At 39.8% G+C, this 26,375-nt stretch overlaps 1 protein-coding gene across 2 annotated transcripts in view; it reads right to left on the bottom strand.

Annotated features, from left to right (window-relative positions):
- Window positions 1-3,156: 3,156 nt before the first annotated feature.
- The window catches only part of jarid2.S (jumonji and AT-rich interaction domain containing 2 S homeolog), a 138,114-nt gene continuing 114,895 nt past the window's right edge, over window positions 3,157-26,375 (bottom strand). Inside the window, exons 8-18 of one of the 2 annotated variants that reach the window (XM_041567210.1) lie at window positions 24,361-24,857; window positions 23,375-23,467; window positions 20,845-20,963; window positions 20,689-20,759; window positions 18,337-18,451; window positions 16,973-17,078; window positions 15,981-16,163; window positions 14,067-14,197; window positions 11,612-11,795; window positions 11,016-11,123; window positions 3,157-7,469 (exon numbers count right to left, since the gene is read on the bottom strand). In XM_041567210.1, the coding sequence (XP_041423144.1) occupies window positions 7,296-7,469; window positions 11,016-11,123; window positions 11,612-11,795; window positions 14,067-14,197; window positions 15,981-16,163; window positions 16,973-17,078; window positions 18,337-18,451; window positions 20,689-20,759; window positions 20,845-20,963; window positions 23,375-23,467; window positions 24,361-24,857 (1,781 nt within the window). In that variant the 3' untranslated portion in view covers window positions 3,157-7,295. 2 annotated transcript variants of the gene reach the window in all.

The following is a 26,375-nucleotide window of genomic DNA, read 5'->3' as shown; positions in this document are numbered from 1 at the left end:
AGTCTAGTCTCTTTTTCCAACCAATCAGCAGGTATCATTTAAGAGTTCACTTTTTAGAAATTTGAAAGAGTGGAGAGAGTGATAGGGGCTGGGGAACACCTAGTAGTCGTCATACTGTGTGTGACAAGTCATTACAAGATTGGGAGAGAGTGCTTAAACATTATTTTCAGAACCAGCAATCAGGGTCAGACTGGGCTGGTGGAACACAGGGAAAAAATACCGGTGCTCTTGTGGGCCCCACCAGCCCAGATCCGCAACAGGTACTCCTTCTTTTCCTCCTGCCGCAACCTCCCTTATTCGGGCAGGTCACAGTAAAACCACATTGCACACTCGTGCACACACACAGCGCGGCAATGCCATCTTTTCATTGGTTGATAGACTGGAGTGTGTGTTTAGTTATCTGAGTTAAAAGAACTGAGCATGCTCAGTAGCCAACAACCAAAGTAAATTTCCAAGGGAGGAGGTGAGTGTGTTAGAGGAGGAGATGAAGGAATCCTAAGTGATTAAGGGAATTCTGCAGCATTACTATAAACCTGTTATCAACATGAGTGGCCGGTATTTAAAGATTACAAAGAGACTGTTCAATGGATTTAATTTTATTATCCTTTAAAAGAGAACTTAACCACCCCCCCTACCAAGAGCCCCCCCCCTTAAATGCAGAAAAGCACAGCAGAGCTCCCAGTCTCCATCTTCCAAATCTTCGTGTATTCTGTCTCTTCGCCATCATGAATCCTGCCGGTGCATGCGTAGTTGGGCCAAGTCAGGAACCGGCTTCAACTGCGCATGCGCAAATTGGCATTGAGACCCAAAGACTACACGAAGATCCCAAAGATGGCAACTTGGAGCTCCGCTGAGCTTCTCTGCATTTATGGGTCAGAATTTTTAATAGGGCTTTTTTTCAACACTAAAGCACATTGCGGGGAGGGAGGCATTGTCTGCAATATTGGGGGGGGGGCTTTTGGTAGGGGGGTTAGTTCTCCTTTAAGAATTCTTTGAAACCCAGTAATAGGAAGAAGTTGTAGAGGAGAAGGAGAGAGTGGAAGCCTTATATGTTGAACTTTTCACAAGATTGTATTGCAGTAGGCAAGTTAATTGTTGGAGTCTGCTACAGACCTTTACATGCAAGCAAAGAGGGAAAAGGTCAGTTGAAACTAGAGCAGGTTGCATGTTTGTTAAAGTCAAATCATACTGCTAGCACGCTTATGAGCTTATTTTGTAAAATTTTGTGTAATGTCCAAGTTTCTTTTTCTAATTGGAATAAAGTCTAATTTTAAAAAAAACTATTGATTTATTTATTTAAAGAAAATATGAATATAAAAAATTACACTCCATAATTTTCAATGGTCGGTACACTAAAAAAAAAAAAAAAACCACTAACATTGCCATAGATGGCTGCATTGAATTCTACATTCTAGCTCTACAATTTTCTTTCAGAGCATAATTCAAATTCACGAGTTTTAGTGCGATAAATTTGAAATATTTGAACGTTGACAAATTACCCCCCAAAATGTAGGCATATTTATAGATTTGACAACTCCATAAAATATGCTATGCTAATTTACTAGTACCCTTGGGTAACAGAGAACATACTCTCGTATATAACATTTCTTCGTTGTAAAAAAAAAAAAAAATGACATTGGTTCAACAAAAGCTCTAAACAAGAATGCAACAATAGAAAAAGAGGAACTGATTGTGTCACTTGCAATGACTAATCACAAAATTTTTTTTTTAAGTGGTTAAATGATGTGGGCTGAAAATTTGGCTTCATTAAAACATGCTGATATTTTGGTTACAGGGTACTCGGATTAAGAGAACGGATTACTTTCATTTGCTTTTTCAATGTCTGAGTTACAGGACTGACTCTGTAAATGTACACATGGCTCAGCTCAAAGTTTTTAGTGGCTAAAGAGTATGGTAGTTAAATTAAAATGAAGAAGGGATCAGGCCTAAAGGTACACACCCTTGAGTAGTTCATTTGGTATAGTACCAATGTACATCTGATCTGAGGGCATGTGATTTAATTCTAATATTATAATCTCAACCTGGTAATGACAAGACCTGCCAATGTGACATCAGTTGTGAGCAAGTTATCGGAAGGTTTATTAAAGGATTACATTCAAGGATATATTCTAGAGAATGGCACTGCAAGTTGTCATCACTATAGCTTTATCATTTCTGCCAATAAGTGTGGGTAATTGCAAATGAGATACAAAGTTGATATAAAAAATATACGGTTATGCACTCAAACTATGGAGAGATATAACTATGTATTAGGGATGCACAATTCGAGGATTTGAATTAAGCGTTCAGCAGAATCCGAACCCTTTAAAGGAACAGTTCAGTGTGAAAATAAAAACTGGGTAAACAGATAGGCTGTGCAAAATAAAAAATGTTTCTAATATAGTTAGTTGGCCAAAAATGTAATATATAAAGGCTGGAGTGACTGGATGTCTAATATAATAGCCAGAACACTACATTCTGCTTTTCAGCTCTATAACTCTGAATTAGTCAGAGACTTGAAGGGGGCCCACATGGTACATATCCGTTTAGTGAGTTTGCAATTGATCTTAGAAACATTTTTTATTTTGCACAGCCTATTTACCCAGTTTTTATTTTTACACTGAACAATTCTTTAAGCCATGTGATTTTTTTTGCTCACAATGTAATTGTTTTTCCTGTTTTGCTCAAATGTAAATATGCAAATTAGGGCTTGGATTCAGTTTGTGATTTGGCCAAATTTGTTGTGGTGTATTAGGTAATCATCTGAATCCAAGATATGTTTATTTGAGGCATCAATTTTATGTAAATGTACAGTATTGATAACGTGACCACACAATAAAATCTTTGATTATTCACCAATAGATTATTACAGGAGACACAAGGGTATCCATTCCGATGTGGTTATCATCATTAGCGTTTTTCTTCTACAGTGAGCAGTATATAGTTGTGGAGCTCTCTCTCTCGGAGGCTGTAGTACTGACAGATAGAGAGGGTTGGATGCCATTTTAGAAAGTGAGAAAATGAAAATTTGCGGAATTTATTTAGACCAGTTAGTAGGAACTACCTTGAACATCCTACGAGTAGCCATTTCTCTGTTAATGCAGGAGTGCCCCCCTACAGTGGGGACATGAAATAACCAAGCAAGACTGTTGAGCATTCAGACTTACATTTTTTTTTTATTGGTTGAAGAGTAAAAGGCTTTTGATTGTCCAAACAACATTTGTTTTGCAACTGAAATGAACAATCACGCATTACATTGAATTGGAAACAATATGACTGACTGACAGATTTTCAAACTTCTCATTGGTTAAAATGACCACCTCTTGCAAAAAAAGTAAATGAATGAAGTGTGAAATGGACTGGTTAAACAGATTAAGGATTCTCATGAAGCTATGTTAGCGGTTTGGTAAGGTTTGTAACACGCAGGGAGATTAGCCGCTCCTACTGGCTAGAAATATGATTTGCCCTTGGGGTAGAACTGATTGCTTACTCCACAATAAACAATCTCTTTCCAGCCAACTACCAGCTGCTAATCTTCTTGTACGACACAGGCCAAAAATGCTTGATACACAGAGTTGTAAATGTTATGGTGCCACCAAATCTGAAATTTTGTTAACACAGGGATTTTTCTTAAAATCTGGATACAATAGTTATTTGACTCATTAGAAATTATTGGAGATGCCTGGCAAATATACGGATCATTTCAACTGCTAACTTTAAATATAGTCAAACTGTACGCGAAGTGAGGAACTAAAGGGAACATATACAACCAAAATAATTTAGGATTAAATACTGTTTGTACTAAAAGGTGAAAATGATGTAAACAAGAGCATAAAAAAATAGACAAAAATGATCCCTGATCGAACAACACTTTCCAAGCATGTATCATATCCACATAGACACATATGTATTACTGGATATAATATGCCTACATATTCACATTCCGTAAAGCAGTGGTGCATTACACAAGAGCAAAGGGACTTTGCACGAAGCCTAGATCATTCTTTCCTACAAATAAAAAGCGGAAGTGTGCAGTTACACAACAGGAGCAGCCCCACTTGGAGCCAACTTATTAAAGCAGAGAAAATGGAAATGATTATAAATAAATAACACAGCTTAAATAATTGCAAACAGTGTGCACTTTTTGGAACATTTGCAACAAGTCACTCACTCGGTTAAGCCAGGTTTCCTATTGATACCAGAGAATCATAAAGTGTAACAGTAATATTTATGGCTTTTGCCTGTGTCAGTTATATGGTGGGCACCAGGAACCACAGGGAGCAGTGATAGCAGTTCTCTAAAGGGCAAAGTAGCTGAAATATGTCATATTCAACGTATACATTTTGTCTGCCTGTCGAAGAAGCAAAATTGCCCTTTTATTTTGCACAAACCTACCATAATTAACAACGCTACGACTTTTAACCCTAAACTGCACGCAAAGGCATTCCAGATTCATTCCATGATAGGAATAGTGCTTGTAATTTTACATGATCATTACATTCTTCTCTTTACACTCCTTTGTTTATGTCAGAACATATAGTATTGTACTGGCAAATATGCAAGCTGGAAGCACGGGCTTGGCCAAAACAAGCCTGGGAAACGAAGGCTGTACATTAGCACCATGAGACTCCCATATAATCAAGTCCAACTGCATTTTGCAACCAAACTAGATGACTACAAAAACATTATTATAGAATAAAGCACCAACAGTTACAGATGCCACAGCCAGCAGGACTGGGGAACACATTTATATGCATTCCCTACAGCATTTTTCTATCCATTTTTTGGATTGTATCATGAATATTTTAATCATGCCCCTCCCAATTTTATTGTGTTCCTCCCTATATTTCTTTATTCTTCACAGAGACACCATCTATCACTTATTCCCTCCATGGATGAGACAAAATATGTTTTCTAACGTATCTTTTCACTACTCTCTGTTATACCTACTACCAAATGCTCTGGGGAATATTAAAGCAGAAAGTGCAGAGATTGGCTAGTTTGTCTTCCAATCAAGGAATGCATGAGCAATTCTTATTGTTGTAACCCTAAGAGGCAGGATGTCTAGAGCCCATTAACTAGGTCTATCAAGGGTACTTTATGGAGTGAATTAAAGTGGTCCCTCTGGAAACTGCTTCAGGCAATATTTTGGAAAAGCCGAATTTAAAGTGATATCTTGCTTTAAGAACATAAATTATTACAGTCACTGTATTTAGTCTGTGGCATTTCACCAGGATTCTTGTATTTTATTTTCAGTGGTTGAAAAAAAAACAGAAAGAAAAAAAAAGGTTCAGCTTTTGTAGCTGGGAAACAAAAAGTAAAAGTCAAAATTCAAAAAAAGGTTGTTTTTATTCATTATTAAACCTTGTTGTACAAACCTGAAAAGTAAACAAAACTGTCAATAAACAACATGGAGGAAAAGCGGTGCTAATAAATTAAATGGCAGCCTGTAAGCCGTAGTCATGGAATTTATTGTAAGAGGGAGAAATGTACACAGCAAGGCCATAAAACTGGACAACCACATCAGAAACACGACTCATATGCAGTTGTTAAATATGAAAAAAAAAATGAAGGGGAAAGAAGCAAAAACAAAAAAGACCAGTCTTCCGCAACAACAACCAACAAACTGTATTAAGGATTCTCCCGCAATAATTACCACTGTCGAGTTCAGTGCAATATGGGCAGCTACAGGTTGATTTCTTAGTTTTCTTTCTATCGTGAAACAGAGCAGATTTGTGAAAATATTTTCCTTTTTTTCTTAATCTCGTAGTCCCACAAACAAGCACAGCAAGGGAGCAGACAGTGATGTAAGCAGCACTTGTATATATGTCACAAGAAGAACCCTGTAAGCATCCAAACCATCCGATGAAGAAACTGAAACATAAGGCTTTTTCTTCATCTTGTCTTCTCACCGTCCCCTATCCACCCCAATCCCCAAAAGAAGGCTCAAGTATTTAAAAAAATTTACAGGCATATATACAAACAAACAAACGGGTTTGGATTAGATTTTTTTGTTTTGTTTTTTTTTTCTCTTGCGGTAACACAAAAATAAAAAATAAAAAGGGGGAAAAATTCAGAAAAATTAATTTTCACATTCACATCAAGGAAACATAATTCAGACCTAGTGGCTCTAAAATGGTGTTCACTGAAGTAATTCCATCTCTGCCACAAGGGGCAGTAAAGATATACATTGCTAGTATTTACAACAGAGTGGGCTTTTTTTTTTTTTTTTTTTACAACAAAAAAAATATATATTTATATTAATGCTGATTGTGTGATGTGTTGAGACAGCAGTGGAATGAAAATGGAATGTTAGAGAGATTGCACATCTATGACAATGAAGCACTTCTGGCTTCAACCACTTTATATATATATTTTAAATTCCTTTGTTTCCTTTTGTTTTTTCAAAAGGATGCTATTGAAGTTTTTTTCTTTTCTTTCTTCTTTGTGATAAAGTAGCCAACAGCACCAAAAATAACAGAATGGATTCCTTATGAAATCAGGCACAGTTTATAATCCCACCCCACCATTACATGACTTGTACCAGGCAGGCAGAGCTTGAGTCCAATGGAAATATCCTACTTCTCCTTTAACAGATGCATAGAGATGTGCTGGTAAGAGAAACTTTCTCAGATCTCAGCATTTTGCCTCTGGTTCTTCACAAAGTCCATCTTCAGCTGCCACCCCATCCATAGATTTTTTGTTTGTTTTTGTTTTTTTTTAATATATATTTTAATTCCCAATTAAAAAAAATACAAAACTCATCTTGCACATGACAGAATGAAACACGGCCAAGTAAAAGCAGGCATGTTCAAGTTTTCACTTCTTTCTTTCTAGAAAAAAACTGCTCCCTTGACTGGATAAAGTAATACAAAAAACACACCAAACTTCAACTTATCAAAAATGGTTTAAAAAGCCTTTTTATTACAAGCTCCGTTCTCAAGAAAGGCTTTTTTTTTTTTTTTAAACTGTACAGTCCCCAGGGCAGCTTCAAAAATAGAGCACCTCCTAAGACTGCCATAAAACAGCAACGATACTGCAGCTTTAAAATTCCAACTGCAGTTTTCCATACAAAACCCAAAAAATGGGGTGGGAAGAAATAGAAATCAACAGTTTAATGCTAAAACAAAGTTACTTGTCTAAAACCAGAAGAAAAAAATCTTCTTAGAGCTAGTGCAAAGACAGCCTGTATTCTACAGCAAGTACTCCAAACTAGGGTAAAGTTAAAAAAAAAAAAAATATATATATATATATATATATTCAGGATTTGAGAAATGAGTTGAGTGTTGGCATCTTCAGGAAGAAGCACTTTTGGACAAAGATGATGAGAATCTGGATGATGGCATATCAAGTGTGGCTCGCTTTCTAGGTCCTCTTTTTGGTGTACAGTTCATCGGGCAGTTCTCATTGCTGTTATTTTTACCAGAGACTTTCCCACAGATCTGATTGACTAGACTTTTAATCTGCTCCTAAACAAAAATAGAAAAGGACATTGCTCAGTATCATTACCTTACACAAGAGGCAATAAAAAAAACCAGGCAGAAGGTTACAAACTCCTCATGAGGCCATTCAATTTACTAAAAAAAATGCAAGAGGGGCAGATAACTGTCCATTTTCATATTCGGAGTCTGTAACTGGATATCCAACTGTCCAATATCAGAAAAAGTGTCTTCTATTTGTAAGGGCTATGGTACACTGAGTGCCTCTCCCTTAATCTATTATACATTATTACTTAAGAATGCAATAGTGTTATTTGTAGATCTTCCCATTAGTGTCGGTACAAAGCAAGTCAGAGATCCCTGTTTAAAGAAGTGTGATGGCACAGTTAGTGTGGGACGGGACAGGTGCCCTAGGCAACCCGGCCAGCCACCCACAACCCCCCCATTCAAATGTGTATGTGCTGTAATAGACAGAAGAGCAGCAGAGAGGAGAGAGTGACAGAGGGGAGGGAGAGTGACAGAGGGGAGGGATAAGAGAGTGACAGAGGGGAGAGTGGCAGAGGGGAGGGAGGGAGAGGGGAGGGAGGGAGAGTGACAGAGGGGAGGGAGGAGAGGGTGGCAGAGGGGAGGGAGGAGAGGGTGGCAGAGGGGAGGGAGGAGATGGTGGCAGAGGGGAGGGAGGAGAGAGTGACAGAGGGGAGAGTGGCAGAGGGGAGGGAGGGAGGAAGGAAGAGGGGAGGGAGGGGAGAGTGGCAGAGGGAGAGAGTGACAGAGGGGAGGGGAGGGGGAGGGAGTGACAGAGGGGAGGGAGGGTGGCAGAGGAGCACGACATCCAAGACTAGAGGTAGGCAGAAGACCCTTTAACAGGTACCTGCCCAGAACTCCACACCCCCACTCTTCTGCCTACCCCTAGTTCTGGCCCTAGTGTGGGAAATTTCTATTGGTGCCTTAGGTGTGGTACAAGCACATACATACATCTGCATGGAATCACCCATGTGAGCTTAGAAGGCACACCATAGTCAACCCTTGCATATTTGCATACATACATCCTAGTTTTGAGGGACCGTCCCTATTTGCTCTCGGTGTCCGAGGAAATATCCAAGGGCTTCAAACTGCTTATAAGTATTAAGAGTAATGGTTAAAAACCTCTACCCAAATGCACAAATAATGGAATTCAAATATTATTTTCTTTTACTGCTTTTTAAGCACTAGCAGAAACTACAGAAGGTAATGAGACTTGAGGTGTGTCCATTGGGATCTTAGCTGGAGATATTTCTTGCCCTTGTGCTTCCTTTTATGGATTAACCAACACATGCTAAAGATAGTATAAAAGTGGAGAGAATGCCCATTGTGGCAGAATTTATTTAACACAGTGATGTCTGAATTATCAGTAAGTACTGGTGCATCTTGATACCCTTTTTAGGGAACTTGCACATCTCAGGAAAGTATGCAATTGGCCAGACAGGGCTAAGGTATCTAGAAAGGAGACCTAGGTCACCTTTAAAGTCTAATTTCCATGTGTCGGGGCTGAATGGGGTTTACCAATTACACTTCTGTTATAATGAAAATCAAATATACATTTGTACGCACAACATCTAATCACTTAGGGGGGTTATTTATTAAAGTCTGAATGTCAAAAACTCAAAATAAAATTTTTTTGTTTTTTACCAGTGGAAAAAAAACCCTCAAATTTTTCAAGATTTATTATACCCTGAGGATGGAAAATCCGACATTGCAGACCTACCGAGGTTGTATATAAGTCAGTGGGAGAGGTTCCTCATCCTATTTGGAAGTCTCTGTGGTCTGTGCTGGAATTAGCCCGAAAATCCGACTATTACGGACTTTTCGGGAAAAAACCCGAAAGATTCGAGCTTTTTGTGAAAAAGCATGAAAAAAAACCAAGAGTTTTGGGAAAGAACTCTGAAAAAATTGTACTATTCGAATATTTTCTTGATTTTTTTCATTTGTCCCCGATCCAATTAAATCATGCTTTTTTAATAATAAATAAAGTCCAATTGTGGATTCTAGTTTGGTCGGACTGTTTATATAAAATATTATTTGCATTACTACGTTACTTTTCCTTGTTTTTACAGATTCTGTTGGACTGTTATTTTGCTATTAAATAAAAAGTGGTGGTTCATTTAAAAACCCATTGCTTGCCAGAGATTTGTTCATCCTGCTTACCACAAAGGTATATTGGAAAGGTAACTGTAAATGATGATTTAGATGCATCTGAACTGCTCTCCCTGGTGACCCTAGCACCTTTATTTGCTCCCTACATAGTGGTGTATATATAACCTTTGTTGTCCTACACTATACGCAGTTAAACAATATGGAGTGAACTGGAAATATAAAAATACAAATTATAACAAATCTACTATATTTCCTGCTGCCCTAGGCCGTGGCTTTTACACAAATATTGTTTATAAAGGAGAGCAAGATCTCCCTTTCTCATTGACGGCCTGGGATCAGCACCCTGGACAGCAACCCTTGAAACTGAAGTGCAGGAGAACCTCCTGCTGTGCCCACAGTATGACAGTATTATAGAACCCCAGTGTGTACTGCCACATTCTAATACAACAGATTACTATGAGGATATGGAAATGCCTTACCTGCAAGGGAATAGATTGAATTGCTGCCTACTGACCATCTTATCCATCAGTACCTGCAGGTCAGCCATGTAGGCAGGACACTTTGTATTTCCACTGAGACAGGCTAGGATCACTACATAAACATTCATAGTATATTTCAGCAACCTCACCATAAGAAAGTCACTATCTCGGCATAAGTGGGATGGCCAGTGCACACTCAGCATCCCTTTTCTGCATATCTATTTTGAGAGGGAACTGTATCTCTATCTTAGAGTATGGCACACAAAGGAAGCATAGGGCAGGTAGAGTATGGCACACACACACACGGGTAGCATAGGACAGGCAGAGTATGGCACACACAGGCAGAGTATGACACACACAGGGAGCATACAGCAGGCATAGTATGGCACACAAAGGGAGTATTGGGCAGGCAAAGTATGGCACACACAGGGAGCATAGGGCAGGCAGAGTATGACACACACAGGGAGCATAGGGCAGGCATGGTATGACACACACAGGCAGAGTATGGCACACACAGGGAGCATAGAGCAGGCAGAGTATGACACTCACAGGCAGCATAGGAAAGGCAGAGTATGGCACACACAGAGAGCATAGGGCGGGCAGAGTATGGCACACACAGGGAGCATAGGAAAGGCAGAAGATGGAACACAAATGGACCATAGTGTAGCAAAATATGGCACACACAGGGAGCATAGGGCAGGCAGAGTATGGCACACACATGGAGCATAGGTCAAACAGAGTATGGCACACACAGGGAGCATAGGGAAGACAGAGTAGAGCAGGAAACTGGGAAACCCATCAGGACTTTTAAATGTTCATACTGTGCTACATACAGTGACACAATGCTGGTGTCCCTCCAGCAGTTTGTATGAGGTGTGTACAAGCAAACCTTCAGTCTGGGTGGGGGTCACAGGCCCGGCCAGTTGGACAGCCCTGATATAGAATAATATTTTTTTCATCTCACCTCATCATAACGATACATCAACTTCAATCCACGACAGGATTTCTGTTTCTCCACATGCCACAGTGCACACTCCAAGCAAAATACAACATTCTCGTTTTCCTGTACAACCTGTAAACAGTACATTTTAAATGTTAACTCAATCACCGAGTCTAGAAATACATGAACATTGTTTCTATCCAGTACTGGTAAAATAAAAATCTTCTCAGCAGTTGCCTCAATTTTGTACATTTAGTAGTAAAGTAGTAAAGTGATAAATTAGTATACAAGCTGTTTATTGAGCAAGTTGTGGGGAGAACTGCACCCATCATATACCCAATAAAGTGTGTTTGTGAGAGGCAATGTTTAACCAGAACCTCTATTGCTGAAGAATGAGGAGAGGGCAAAGAGGGAAGTCTCCAATTCCAGAGAAGGGGAGAAGTGGGCAGGTGTTTTACCTTGTAGGGTGGAGCAGGGGGAGGAGCAACAAAGCACAAGGAAAGCTAGTAATCATAGCTGGCTTTTTAAATGAATTGTGTATGGGCAGACATGCTGTGTACTGAAATAGAGAGAGTGCAGGTGCCAAAGGAATTACAAGCTGCAAAACATCATTCACTCACCATGGACAGGTAACACAGGTGCTGGCAAATCTGACATCTTCTCTCTGAAGACTCAAGTTGGAGCCATTTTCGAGGCCTTTTCTTTCCGTACAAAGATGAGCTGCTGATATCATGACTGCCATACCGAGCTGAAGAGTGCAGGCCCGCCTCAAACAGTTGCTGCCGTTGCCGTAGTTCTATGTCCCTGTTGAACAACAAACTAAGTGAGACTCTGTGGGGGTCATCACGTCACCCTGATAACGAAGTGCTCTTGTGTAGCTTGGTTATTAGGGTGATGTGACAGTTAAAAAACATACTTCAATTTTGCTGTTGGAAAAAGCAAATACAATGCATTTTATACAATGCATTTTATACGTTAATTTTCACTGGCAGAATAAAGAAATGCAGAAGAAGGGCTTTGGAATGGCAAAGTAACATCTTGGACTCATTTAGACAACGTTCATAGTTTTTATCACGTATATATTTACGATCAATGTTCATCAACTGGTATCACTTGAAAGATGCGCTACATAGAAGATAGAAAAAAGCATTATTATACAGGCAACCTCCTGCAAGCAAATTAGTGGATGCTTTGCGGTGCAACCCAGTGGCAAGAAACTGGTTTCTGTCTGAGAAAGATTTATCTTTCTCCTTTAAACAGGGGCGCTTCACCAATGAGGCGACTTGAGACTGTCGCCTCAGGCGGCAGCGCCCCACCACGTACCAGGGGCGGCAAAAATGCCGCTCTTGGTACTTTAAGAGTCAATATTTCCGTTTTGCGCAGAGAGCGCAGTTAGGCTCTCTGCGCTAGCCCTCTCTGCTGCCCTGGTGGACCCCCACGGACCCCCTCAGGCGCAAAAAGGTAAGTGCACGGGGGAAGTGGGGGGTGGCAGCAACTGCTGCTGCCTTGGGCGGCGGAGGGGCCAGGATCGCCCCTGCCTTTAAACATATAAAAATGCTGTTCCGGGTTTTGGAAACAGCTAAGGGCAGATGAGGGACAAGAAAGACAATAGACCCAGCTGCAGTAACAGGGCTGTTGCTGATGCCCACTTTCAGTAGTCAGTATTTATCAAACGGTGAACAAAAAGAGTTCACAGCAGTTCACCAGAGGGAACTCCCCAACTCTTTATTCACTTATATGTACAGTTTTCAGGGGAATGTTTATCAAAGGTTAGAAACAGAGTTTGCTCAATTTTCACCCTTTGATATAAAAGCCATTAAACATCCCATACAATTAAATAGGCAGCTGTGAAATTTTCCTCTATTGAACTGTGGCAGGCTCTGCTTTTTCACCCTTTTATAAATATGACCCAGTGTGTCCAACGTCGGTCAGTGAATGTCTGAATGTTTTGTGGCTGAAAGAATGGTATGAGGACCAGTAAAGATTCTAGTTATGCCTCTGGGTTAGGAACAAAACGAATCAATACAAAATAGCAAAAGCAAGAAGATGTAGTAAATGTTGCCCAGTGCTACTTTCATTTGCCTGAGCATAGGTCTGAATACAGACAGTTACAAACTTTTGCTACCTGTATATACTCCCCAGTGATACGTTGAGTAGAAGTCTTTGAAGAGTATATATATTCTCACTTTACAAGTAGATTTACCCTCTATGTATTTCCTTTAAAAGAGCACAGTACAGTTTATTGTACACAAAGGACAAAGTTTCTCTACTTATTGTAACAAAGTATAGTTTTTCTCCATTGAAAATAGCAGCAGCCTTGCGCCAGTGAGGATACATTTTGCTGCCCAATGTTGACCTGGGTCTCCTAGGATCCATAAGAGAACCCGACATCTTAGGTGCACTCTCATAGGAACGTAGAAGACGTAGATAGGACCACAGGGTATAGGTATTTATAAAAATTTCCTGTGGAAATAAGGATGGGCTGACATATTTTGGTAGGCCAGACCAACAATGTTGCTGCTACTATTGCTGTGTACAAATGCAGTGAGTGTTTAATCACTCAGACACAGATGTGCAAATATGTAAAGATGGGTTGTTGGTTGTGCACAGTAAGATATACAAGCTCCCCATGTCTCGAGGCACACTAGGAATTTTGATTGCAGCTACCAGTGGTTGTGTGTAAATGCTATGGTTCGCTTGGCACTTTTTTTAGTCAAAAAAACACTCTATGGAGCTATCTGTACAGCTTCACAGTGCCATAAAGGGCAAGCGACCAAACTGGGGATGAACATAATTATGATTAGTAACAGTTTTCATAAGTTTATCCTTGCACAGCAGTGTGTGGGCATTAGAGGCTTTCTGAGCCTTCTGTTGGTTTATTTCCATTTCTTTCTCTCATGCACAGGGAAAGTGCCCCCTGCTGTCAATTAGATGCAAGACACACACATAAAATTTATAGACTGGAAGCATATAGCAATTCCTCTGCTTGAGAGGACAGATGTTTTGGGCTATCCCTTTACCAAATCCAAGCTAGAAAAGGTGAGTACAGAAGCAGAGATGTATCCCTCCTATTACCTGAGCTCACGGAGTAGAGTGGAAATTACACTCAGAGTCGGGCTGTTTTCTTTCTTTGCTTCCACTGTTGCAATCTGATACAGTAATTTTTCCATGGAGAAAGGCTTTGCTATGTGGCGACGTTTCATCTCCTGAGGGAAGAATATATATATATATATATATAAGGTTTTCATAATGTATATATACATAGCATAGACATGATTACAAATACTTGTATATTTCTCTGCATATCTCCCAGTTGACCCTCTTTAGGAAAAATAGGTTCAAAACCTAAAATATGCCAGGTCTTTCCAAATGGCCAAAATCAGGCAATTTCTTTACCATGGCTTCTTTGTCATCTCTCAAGCCAACTTTTTTTTATTTATTTATTTCCTTTTGACAGATACTGAAGAGTCACTGTGGGAGTAGCCATAAATAAGTTAATAAAAGCAATATGAGGGTATTTATTCAGATACGCTAGTTATGTCCTATTGACAAATGATAAAAAGGCCATCCTTTTATATTAATCCCAAAACAGATCATTGCTTACAGGAGTGTCTGCAGCAATACAGCATACAGTTCTGTTCAACCACTGTGGGGTCTGGGGTACAAGCAATTGTTGAGTAACGGGTGATGTGTAATGCAATGAAGTTAAACTTTTTGGCATTATAACACAGGGGGTAGACCCAACGCCTGACTTAATTAAAAGGAGACCCCAGAGATGAGTGCTCTGATTTCAAACAACAACTGTCTGTTCATTAGACTAAAAGACAAGGAGAAGCACAATATATCCAGGTTTAACTAGGATAGGCAAATTGATTAACCACCATTAATAATTCTGTTCATCCCCATTAGGGTTTCTTTCTCTTTATGTCAATAGGGAAGCTGTACAGAAAGTTCCAGAGAGTGTTTTTTGCCTGAAAAATCTGCTCAGCAAACCAATAAAGTTTTTTTCAGTTTGCTGTTCTGCATAGTGCAACAAAGAGCAAAAACCTATACACACTTGGTGACATTTCTAAAGTTTGTGTAGCACATTTTTATTCGCAAATGGTTGTATTGCCCATGTTTTTTCCTGAAAGTCAAAATATTGCATTGCTGTGTCCCGGCTTTCTGTTTTTTTGGATTCACATTGCACAAAACTATATGCAAATTAAATGGGTGTTTGCACGAGTGCAGGCACTGTGCGAGATCATTATGTGTGAAAATATCGTTGACAGTAATTCAATTTGGGAAAAAAAAACAGTTTTGCGAAATTTTTCTCCACCACCAGTCGTGGCTTAATTCAAATGCATAAATATAACAATTTGTGATTAGGCCAGATTTAAAAAGCCCCTATGGACATTCGCAGTGTGAATAAAAATTTGCAATGCTGTTGGCACATTAAATACACCACCGTTATCCCATTATCCAGCTTTATAAACATAACCATGTGCAGGGCGGAACAGTGGCGGAACTACCAGGGGAGCAGGGGGTGCGAGCAGGCCAGGGCCTGCATCCCGCGCGCCATTGAAATGCGGGCTGTACGGAGGGGGGCAGGGGCCCGGCTGCGCATCACACACCAGGGCCTGCCCCCCTCTAGTGACGGTACTGCAGGGCAAATATGTTCACTGTGCAAATCATTCTAGACTGTGCAAACTTTATAAATGAGCCCCACTGTCTTATTAAAACAGACAAATTAATTTCCATTTTAATTAAAAAAAAAAACAAAGCAGAACACTATATTAAATAGACTTATGGCAAGAAAACTGAATGAGAACACATTAGGTATTCTAGAGACAATTTGATTTAATAAAAAGAAATAAGCTAGAGGTGAAATATCATCCAACAACTGATAATCAACCATATAGAAAGCTGCATAAAGTATTCTGCAATGTTCAATCCTCTTAAATTCAAAGGCAAAGATAGAAATGTGGAGTTTTTCAGGCACACTCTTACCATGGCAGTTTTAAAGCCCATACTTGTCCACTGGGTGGTAGCAAAGTGCACAGTTTCAGAAACACTGTATCCACAGCACACTTTTGACACAAAGGATCCTGGGAAGCAGACAACAAACTGTCCACTTTTCTGTACAGTACGATGCACCTTGATCCCCTCTTTGCAAAGCATCTCTGGGGAAATCTATATGGAAGAGAAGATACTTTGAACATAACCATCAGCTGCATGTAACACATTTTCAGCACAAAAGAAAAAGTAAGTATAAAGATACAAAAACACATTAAATGTATTGATTGGTGTATCGGGTTCCCTATCAAGCATCTTAGGCCCTAAAAATCTAATGAAAGTTCTACAGACCTAAAAAGGAATACCAGGCGGCACATGACCCTTGTTGGTATGTGAACAGGACCCACGGCCGAAACAAAACTGATGGAACCGCAGTTGTTAATAGGGTTCCATTGGTTTTGGCTGATGAACTAATCAGACAAACCAGCAGCTTTCCATCGTTACTTGAGTTCCAACTGCAGCATATCTATCTAGTTTAGTATACACAGAACAAGCTTATACATCCTATCATCCTATATCTGTACTGTAGCTACTCTTTAGCATAATTGTATCCTCCGAAGGAAAAGAGATAATTTCAGTGGTGGCTTGTTATATGTGGGTAGGGTTGCCACTCTTATTGGAAAACAATACGTGTGTGTGTGTGTGTGTGTGTGATACACAGAAATCCTGGTGTTGCTGGTCTTTTTTGAAGTATTTGCATTTTTTACCTTGCTCCCAGGTAACACGACGTCAGCAGGGTGCTGCCCTAGTGAAGATATATATATATATATATATATATATATATATTATTTTTTTTTTTTCCCCCCCCTATTAATAACATTGGGGTCAAGTATCATTTTTACTGGTCAGGCCGGTGAAATACTGACCAGATGGCAACCCTATATGTGGGGGTTCAGAGAACATGCCCTGGTACTGGGGTAGCTTACCATTACGTTACTTTCAAGCATTTGCAAACCAGGAGTACCATTGGCTTGTAGTAGAGTGTGTACCACTTTCTCAAGTTTGCGCTCTTCCTCAGCAGGAATGCAATACCTGTAGGAGACAAACATACTGTTAACAGAGTAACATGGATCCAGCCAAGTGTTCAGTGCAAAGCAAGCAGCAGACATGGCATAAGTTTTTATCCAAGAAATAATACACCACGAATAGGCAACCTTCAGTATTATAGCTACTGAAGAACTACAACTTCCTACTTACAACAGGCTAATTGGAGCAACAGGATTTCAGCTCATTAACAGCCTGTTGCAGTTCAAATATTAGTTCTGTTTAAGTAAGGAAATGCAGCATACTAACTCTTGTAAATGGACACAGTAACAAATTGTTGGTTTAATCGAGCTGTGCCACAATGTATTTTATCCTGGAAAAAAGCTGGACCCTTGTGTAGGGCAGATTTCTTTCCACATTTTTGTCTTTCTATTGTGTATAAATGGGCTTCTGTATCAGACTTCTTTCTTTCAGCTCAACTCTCCAGGGCTCGGCATGAGCATGCTCAGTTTCCTCCTCTCCCCCTCCCTGCTGTAATTTGAGCCCAGAGCAGGGAGAGACTAAAGCAGGAAGTGATGTCACAACAAGCTAATATGGCAGCTGCTATCCTAAACAAACAGAGAGAGCTTCTAGAGCGGTTTACTCAGGTATGGTAAAGCATTCTACAGAATAAATATAGCATTCTAGCTTGAACTATTGTAGGTAATATATTGGCAGTAATCTGCATCTGTAGCTTTCCTTCTTTAAGCCCGAATGTCTGCAGCATTCCCCCATGGCTGAAGGCAGATGTGCAAGGGTCCATTATACCAGAGTGCAGCTACATGGAGTGCTTTCACATTTCAGGCCAATCTGCTCTTCGCTCCATGTAGCTGCACTCAGGCTGAAGCTATGGCTGTCAGTGCAACTAAACATGGAAGCATATAGATTCAAAACTGCTTCTCGCCCTGCCTAATAAAATAAAGGCTGAGAGCTGTATGGGCAAGGGCACACAAAGAGTATCAACCACTTCTAAGAGCAACAAAGAAAAAGAAGAACCTAATAAAACTTCTGGCTTTAAAGGAAAGGGCCTTTTAGCAACTAACACCTTTAAACAAACTTGCCTATTAGAAAACCAAGCAGTGGACTAAATCAAGGGGTAATTTTATTTTTCTGTGTTACATGGGCACTCAAATCCACATGCATCATTGCCCTGTTTCACTGAATATGTAACAGTATACTGAATAAAGTAGTATTCATTGTAACCATACTGATAAGATAATATTGTCTCCAGCTGTGGGTGATACAAAAGTAACAATACAATACTTACCAAATGCAATCAGCACCAGTGTGTAAGTAGTCAATATATGGAAGGTGATTTTGGTCCCGAGACCAGCATGAGGTAGAAAAAACCATGCCAATATTAAGCCAAGGAATGGTCACTCCTTAAAGAGAGAATCATCAAATAAACAAATAAACTTAAATCTGAAGAAAAACGCATTCATTCATAATCGAGTCTGTAATCAACTAATCAGTAAAAGTAAAATGATTGTGCACACTGGCCATACTAGTACATGTCTTTTAATTGTGATACTTTGGAGCCATGTAAAGACATATGTTGACAGTGTGTGCGCGTGTGTATTAGTTCCTGAAGACGGCTCCAGCTGTTGAGCCGAAACGTTGATCAAATAAAACCTTTTGTTTTTTTCATATAAAGACCTGTTTGGTGCGGTTTTCTTTTTGATTATATATAACTTGCCCGTGTGGCCTCTATTATGTAGGCAAAGCCACTACACCACTGAAGGATAGGATCGCAAACCACAGGTCAGCTATAAGTAAAGCCCTAAAAGAAAAAACCTCTAAACAACCTGTGGCAAGACATTTTCTACAAATGGGCCACACCCTACCCACTTTCCGTTGTATGGCGATCGATCACCAACCCCCTCTGGCGAGAGGGGGCAACAGAGATTTGGCCCTCCTTACACAGGAGTCGAGATGAATATATCGCCTAGACACAGTAGCTCCCCGTGGATTGAACGAAACCCTCCCTCTTGGCTGCCTTATATGAATCCTTGGATTGAACTTTTATATGGGGATAGCTTATATCACTAAGTACATAACTCTGGACAATGGCGATATTGATATATTAATAAGACTTTCTCTGACATGCTTACTAGCTACATTTGTAGCTATCTTTATCTGCTTCAGCTTTATGATTTCTATCGAAACATTTCTTTGTGCTTCCTCCATCCCTTTACCCCCATCTTTCCTATTGTCCATGTGCTGTCCTGTTATTTGTGTTTTTAACCCTACGCAGTACTGGGGCACCGGACCGACCAGTAGCCACTAGACTCCTATGTGTTCCCATATGCGACGGGTCCTAGCAACACAGTAGCATGTGGGTTGTGGTCAAAGTACTCTGTGTATCTGATAGCCGTCCACTCCTTGCCGGAGTGGTGCAGCGCCGGGCATACCATCCCCCACCGCAAGTGGGAGTACTGATGTGTACCAACAGTAATCCTTTACCCCGATGACAGGCCTGGAGTCTATTTACCCTCTAGTTCTTTAAACTTTTGTGCAGCGACACTGAGAACCGCTTTGACAGCGATTGTGTCCTGAATACCACACACTCCATGGCTGGGCTGGATAAGTGACACGCAGAACCGCTTGGACAGCGGTCGTGTCTTAATTACTGTATGCTCACTGATAACGCAGAAGTACAGAGACCCGGTAGAAGCATAGTACATACACCCACCACTGCTCAGTGATAGGTCGCCAAGCCCGCCTTTGACACGCACTGACAGTTAGAACAGGAGTTGGGGGAGTGGCCTACATACTGACACTGTGCACTCACAGTACTGCGCTCTTGTTTTCTTTTTGTTTTCTTTTTCTCTTAATCTTTTTTGTGCGTTTCACCCTGCTGTTATACCTTTCCCCATGTGCCTTTTAGATTATATCACTGGCTAATAAATTTGAGCACTTTCACGGACACCAGTATGGTTGCCTAGCAACAGATTTTGACGCCATTTCAAGGCTTTATTGCCTCTGGGGAGTTGTGGGTGCTGGATGTTTGTTTGTTTTTGCTTACTTTCCGTAATTCGGAGATTTCTGGATAATGGGTTTCCAGATAATGGATCCCCCACCTGTACTGAGCATATACATTCAATATACTCTTTACAAGAATAAATTAAGGAAAATTAGGATTTTGCTTCATAAGGTAAGATATACAGGCTCCTGTAGCATAGCAGATAAATATGCAAATCTATTATATTTAATGACTACAAGAGCAAAGAACACCATCCTCATTCAACCAGCCAAAACAACACCGACAAACTGTTCTTTGGTTAAAACTTTCCATAAAAAAAGACTCCTGTACAACTAGTACATAAGTGAGTGTGTGTGAAATGTAAGGACAGAGCTTGTGGAACACTGCTGTAAAATTTGTATAAAAAGAGCCCAGATCAGAAGTAAATAGTTAAAGCTCTCCTCAAAATGTTGTGAAATCAGAACTCAAAGAATACCTGACAAATGCTTGATGAAAATGTTGTACTGTACATCAATCACATCAAGAAGATTTATATACTGTATCCCTGGTGTAAAAAAAAAGCAGGGGTGGCGTGACAGCAACACATACTATTCCCCCTAGTAAAAAGAAATCATACTATAATAAAATTGAGCTTACCAGGTACAGCACCAAGGTGTCTAAGGATGGATCCTGAATTATTAGGAAGGACATTGAGATTCCACCCATGCCTACAAGAAAAGTCAAATCAGTTACAACTTGCAAACATTGTGTATGACACTGCAAGGCCATAGATTGTTGAAGGAGTAACTTTACCTTGAAAAAGGTTCTGCTTTACCCACAGGGAATCCACTTCCATGAGTCTTTGTGTCAACCTTTCCACAGTGCACAGCTACATGGCAGTTCTTCTGTTCCACAATATGCCAATATTCTTGCTGCAAGGAAAACAAAAGAACAGAAACCCCATCATTCAGCAGTTGTAAATAAAGAGAAAACAGAATGATTAATTTGTTTTATTATGTAAGGGATGCCTGTACCATTTTAAAAGGGTGGTTCACCCCTAAGTTAACTTTTAGTATGTTATAAAATGGCCAGTTCTAAGCAATATTTAAATTAGTCATTTTTTTTTTTTTATAGTTTGTAAATTATTTGCTTTCTTTTGACTTTTTCCAGCTTTCAGATCACATCTAAAAACAAATGCTATGTAAAGGCTGCAAATGTATTATTATTGCTACTCATCTTTCTAATTGGACAATCTATTATTCATATTCCAGTCTCTTATCCATTTCAATGTATGGTTGCTAGGGTAATTTGGACCCTAGCAGTCAGACTGCTGAAATTGCAAACTGGAGAGCTGCTGAATAAAAAGCGACATAAGTCAAAAACCACAAATGATGAAAAAAATTAAAATAAATTGCAAATTGTCTCAGAACATCACACTCTGGATCATACTAAAAGTTAACTCAAAGGTGAACAATCCCTTTAAAGGGCCACTATACAATTTTTCCCCTATGAATTTGGCCAAGAGGAATACCAAGAGTGTAATAATTTTCTATTTCCTATACAAATACCCCCCTCCCCACAAACACACACATTTTTGACAACATCACTGGCTCATCTTGCAATTTTAGTCTTCTCCAAGCAACCATTGTCCCACTGGCAAGCTAGATACAGACTTATCTTTTTTATCACTTTCCACAGGGCTAAATAATGACAAGCTATATACGAGGGTGCCCTTCAAAGTGATAGGAATGTGGGAGTATTCAGATGGACTGTAACTTGTACCAAGAAACTGGTGGAGCTGTTATTAATTTAATATGTAAGAGGAGAAAAAACTATTTGCATTCTGCAGTTTACAAAGAAGGTTGTACAGAAAGACCACATTAAATTCTTCTCCTCCTTGCTGACAATCAGCCCAGCATCACTCATCTAAACTAGACATAAAAGTGTGGGCAATTTTACCCACAAAACTGTGAATGTTACAGTACATGAGTCTTTTCAGTTCATAAAATGATTCTGCTCTGCAGCAAAATTAGAGTCTAATAGTAATGAAGTGTGTAAGCCACAATAACAAATATGCAGTATGGATTCCCTCATAGTGTGCTTTTTCCTTCTACCTTGCAGTATGTTTGTTAGGCAGCTTTAAAATTTTGCTCAAAGCAACAAGAAAAATAAATTTAAAAGCTGCACTAATGTTGCATTGTTTTTTTGTCGCATTAACACATTCCCAATTATCAATAAAAGAGTGGGTGCAAAACTGCTGCTTAAAAAGATTCAAGCATAAGCTGGAATGTCAGCTCTGTTGTATTCTATTTGGGAGCAGCAACCATTCCCACTAAACGGTTAGTAAAGAATTCTGAAAGGTGGAAATAACAACGGAGATTCCTGTTACGGCTGTGTAATGTGCCCAGTGCATGTGCAGGGGTCACCAACCTTTTTTTACCTGTGAGCCACATTCAAACATACAAAGAGTTGGGGAACAACACAAGCATGAAAATGTCCCTGAGGTGCAAAATAAGGGCTGTGATTGGCTATTTGGTAGCCCCTATGTGGACAGGCAGCTTATAGGAGGCTCTGTTTGGCAGTACACCAGGTTTTTATAGAACCAAATCTTGCCTCCAAGCCTGGAATTCAAAAATAAGCACCTGCTTTGAGGCCACTGAGGGCAACATCCAAGGGGCTGGTGAGCAACATGTTACTTACGAGACATTGGTTGGGGATCACTATATTAGTGCATATGTAGAACTGTGCTTGCATGATTGGTTTTATGCATTTCACAATACTTCATAGCTGCAATATTACACTGCAATTAGAATGTGCATCACTTCCTAAACTCATTTATAATACGTTTAAAAAGCATTTGAAAAAAAAAAATACATCTGGCGCAAATGAATCTTATGTCGGTGTATATGAGCCCTAAAATATATGCATAATAAAATGCAAGTTGTAACATTGACAATTACAGATAATTCATAAAACATTTTTTATACAGTCTGTAATTTTACGATACTGGATGCTCAAAGAAAACCGGAATCTAATGACATCATCATAACATGTAATATTCTGAGAGGTTAGGGCAATAGCAATAACCAAAGGTAGGCAAGGGATTCTGGCAGCTGTAGTTCAATAAGGTCTAGAGGGCTAAAGCATGTGCTCTTTGCATCATATTGCAGAGCATTCACTGTAACTATGTGGCTTGTGAGACATGAGTGGGCCCTGTGTTACTGCTCACACCCCCCCCCGCCTGAAGTGTGTCATATGGGTCAATAAAAGGGTAAATCATGCTTATCACTAATTTTGTTTCCTGGAACATTCTACGCACCATCATTCTTAGAGCTTCACTCACCTCAACCTCAGATACAGTTGGCTCCTTATTGAAGCACATGTTCATGACGTTCCTCGCTGTCCTGTAGAATGTGGTGAGAGAGACAGACCTTCCCTGCACAGGAAGTAGACAAGACAGAATGAGCTTAGAAACCACACACAAACCCAACTAAGTTTTCTCTCACCACCCCCAAACATGTAGCATTAAGCTTCACATCTGCACATTTGATGCCAGTATGGCTTTATTTAAATGTATGTGCACTGTGTATATACTGCGCTCTAATTTGTAGTGACGGAAAAGTATCCCAGCATTTAACATACATCTAAAGGTGGCCATACACTATAAGATCCAATCTTTGGCAAGGTCGACAAACAAGCGGATCTTAACCCGATATGCCCACTAACGGGCTAGGCGATCTCGGATGAATCCGAACGTTCGGCCCTGGGGCCAAACAATCGGATCACAATACTACGAATGGGCTCTGACGGGTCGCAGGACTGCATCAACTAGCAGATCAAAATCAAACTTGACCGATCGATATCTGGCCGATTTTTGGCCTGATATAGATCGGGAGGACCCGTCAGGAGTCCCCACACATGGGCAGATAAGCTGCCGAATCGGTTTTAAGGACCAATATTGACAGCTTTAATCTGCCCGTGTATGGCCACCTTAAATTTTAACTCCCTCTGTCAATAAATGGGTGAGATCGTCATGCACAAGTGGTTGTGCTGCAATGCCACTGAGTGGACAAATACAAGTTTCAGTGTTTCTTCACTGACTTCAGACCAAGAATAAGTATTATTTAACTTCTATAACAAGATATAGACACTAGCCCACATTTGTAATAAAAGAGAAACAAAAATTCCCCGGTGTAGTAACCCGTAGAGTCCCGCCGGCCCAGTCCAACCCTGCTAGTATGAAAATCAACAGAAGCTATTTCTCCTCATACACAGATTATGATTCCAGCATGCAAAGAATTGTACATACACAAACATATGCATACATACCTTGTAGATACATTTATGCAGTTCACCAAATAAACTCTTGTCTTCTGGCTCTTCCTCTGCACTCTCTTTTTCTTGAGTAAACAGTCTTCGTCTGCCATTTTTCACTTGGACATCCATTTCTTTCAGCTTGCCTCTGAGACCATTGCGTTGCACCACTCCATTTATGAGTCCATTTTTGGGCTCGTATCTGGGGAGCAAATGTAACTTATAGGCATTGTCTGAGTGACTCTCCAGTGGACCTTTCTTCTTTTCCAGATTTTCTTTTTCCCGCAGAACATCCTTCTCCAGATTCTTGTGCTCCTCAGGGGAAAGGGAGTCATAGGAGAGCAGGTACTGACAGTAGGCCTCTTGCAGCTTTGCCAGACGATCCTGTGCAGTTTTCGGGATGCGTAGCATGTCAGCCAGTTTGTTCCATTTCTTAAGGTCAGTCACTTGTTGCATGCCACCCATTTCATTGATAAGTTGGAAAAACTGGGCTAAATCTAGCTCACAGCCTCCTAAAAAGAGGTTGCAAGCAAAACAAAAAAAATAAATTAATAAAGAGAAGTGGAAAGAGTGAATTGCAATCTACCTATTCTGTCCTTGACAAATAATAAGATCATTTGGGAAAGCTATAAACAGTTTTTTTAATTCCCTCATCCTTCCTTATGAAGCTGCTATGATACATAAAAAAAGAAGCACCCATAAAGATGCATACAACTTTTTCACTTTTTTCATTTGAAGGTTAATTTAAGGTAAGTTAATAGATTCAGAACATTTTGCAAAACACTTTCTCCAAGAGCAGTCTTGCACAACTCGCCATATCCATTACACTGTGCCATAGCTACAGCAATTTTTAAAAAATGTATGCAAGCCACTCATGGGTGGCAATCTTACTTTAGTTCATTCACACATTTGGGCACACATTCGAGTACAATGATGAGAATACTTGGCATAAGAGCTAAATTGTCATGGATAAATACAAAGCTTAGAGAAAACTGGAGATATGAAACTGCGCTGCAGAAACCTTGAGCCATACGTTTTAGAATAACATATATGCAACAGGAAATAGAGCGTTGCTTACCTACCCAACATTTTTATAGAAATACATTTTGACTTACCACCAGAGTCAACAGGGTCTTCATTAAAATAAAGAGGAAGTTGTACCTTGGCTTGTAGCTAGACTCTGCAGGTCAACTGGGCTTTTCAGAGGTGATCTTAGGCATCTTTCTCACACCGTTAGGTGGCAGAGATCAAGATACGTTGCCCAGAACACACTCTAGAGATCTGGTTGGTGAATGGGATGGCCTAATTTATTTGCCCAATCCCAAGAAGATGGGGTTCATAGAACACAGCCCCATTCTGCCTTGGTGTTGGCATGATGGGAATGTATACATGAAGCCATGAAAATTCTGCTACGTTATCCCTAATAAAGTAGAGCCATGTAGAGATCCAGTGGACCTGTCTTCGGTCAGGGCCTTGCGCAGTGAAAGGTGCTTGAATGCCTGGTAGGCATACCGCCACAGAGAAACAGAAAGAGAACAATTTTTAAAACATTTGCGTCTTCTTCCAAGAATTTCACAAATGTAGTAAGGGTTGTCACAAGTGGGAATTAAGCCAGAGAATACATTCCTGGTTCTTACATTTAAGAAATCATTTTTGCAGTCATTGGTTTCACCGTATTATCTCTTTTCCATGCTCTTTTTCAAAGTTAATTCTTTATATTTAATTTACCAATATCCAACAATTACTTGTGACAACCCTGAAATGCACTCAATTTAACACACACACATATATATATATTTTTTTTTTTTTTGTTACATATGCATGTTGGTGTTAGCATCTTAGCTGGCAGAACCTAGTGGTCAGGTTATGATGATCATGGAGGTGTCTGTAGACCAGGTGAAGGATCATAATTTCATCAATATAGTTTAGATACAATTAACAGAGCAGTAAATTATTGAATATAAAAAACCTTTACTGCTGTTTCACCATTGTGACAGTTACTGAAAGTCACAAACACACCAGATGTATGA

This window comes from Xenopus laevis, chromosome 6S (genome assembly GCF_017654675.1).
Source record: "Xenopus laevis strain J_2021 chromosome 6S, Xenopus_laevis_v10.1, whole genome shotgun sequence".
NCBI classification, from domain to species: domain Eukaryota; kingdom Metazoa; phylum Chordata; class Amphibia; order Anura; family Pipidae; genus Xenopus; species Xenopus laevis.
The sequence above is the reverse complement of the archived record's forward strand: the minus strand, read 5'-3'. Positions and strand labels throughout refer to the sequence as shown.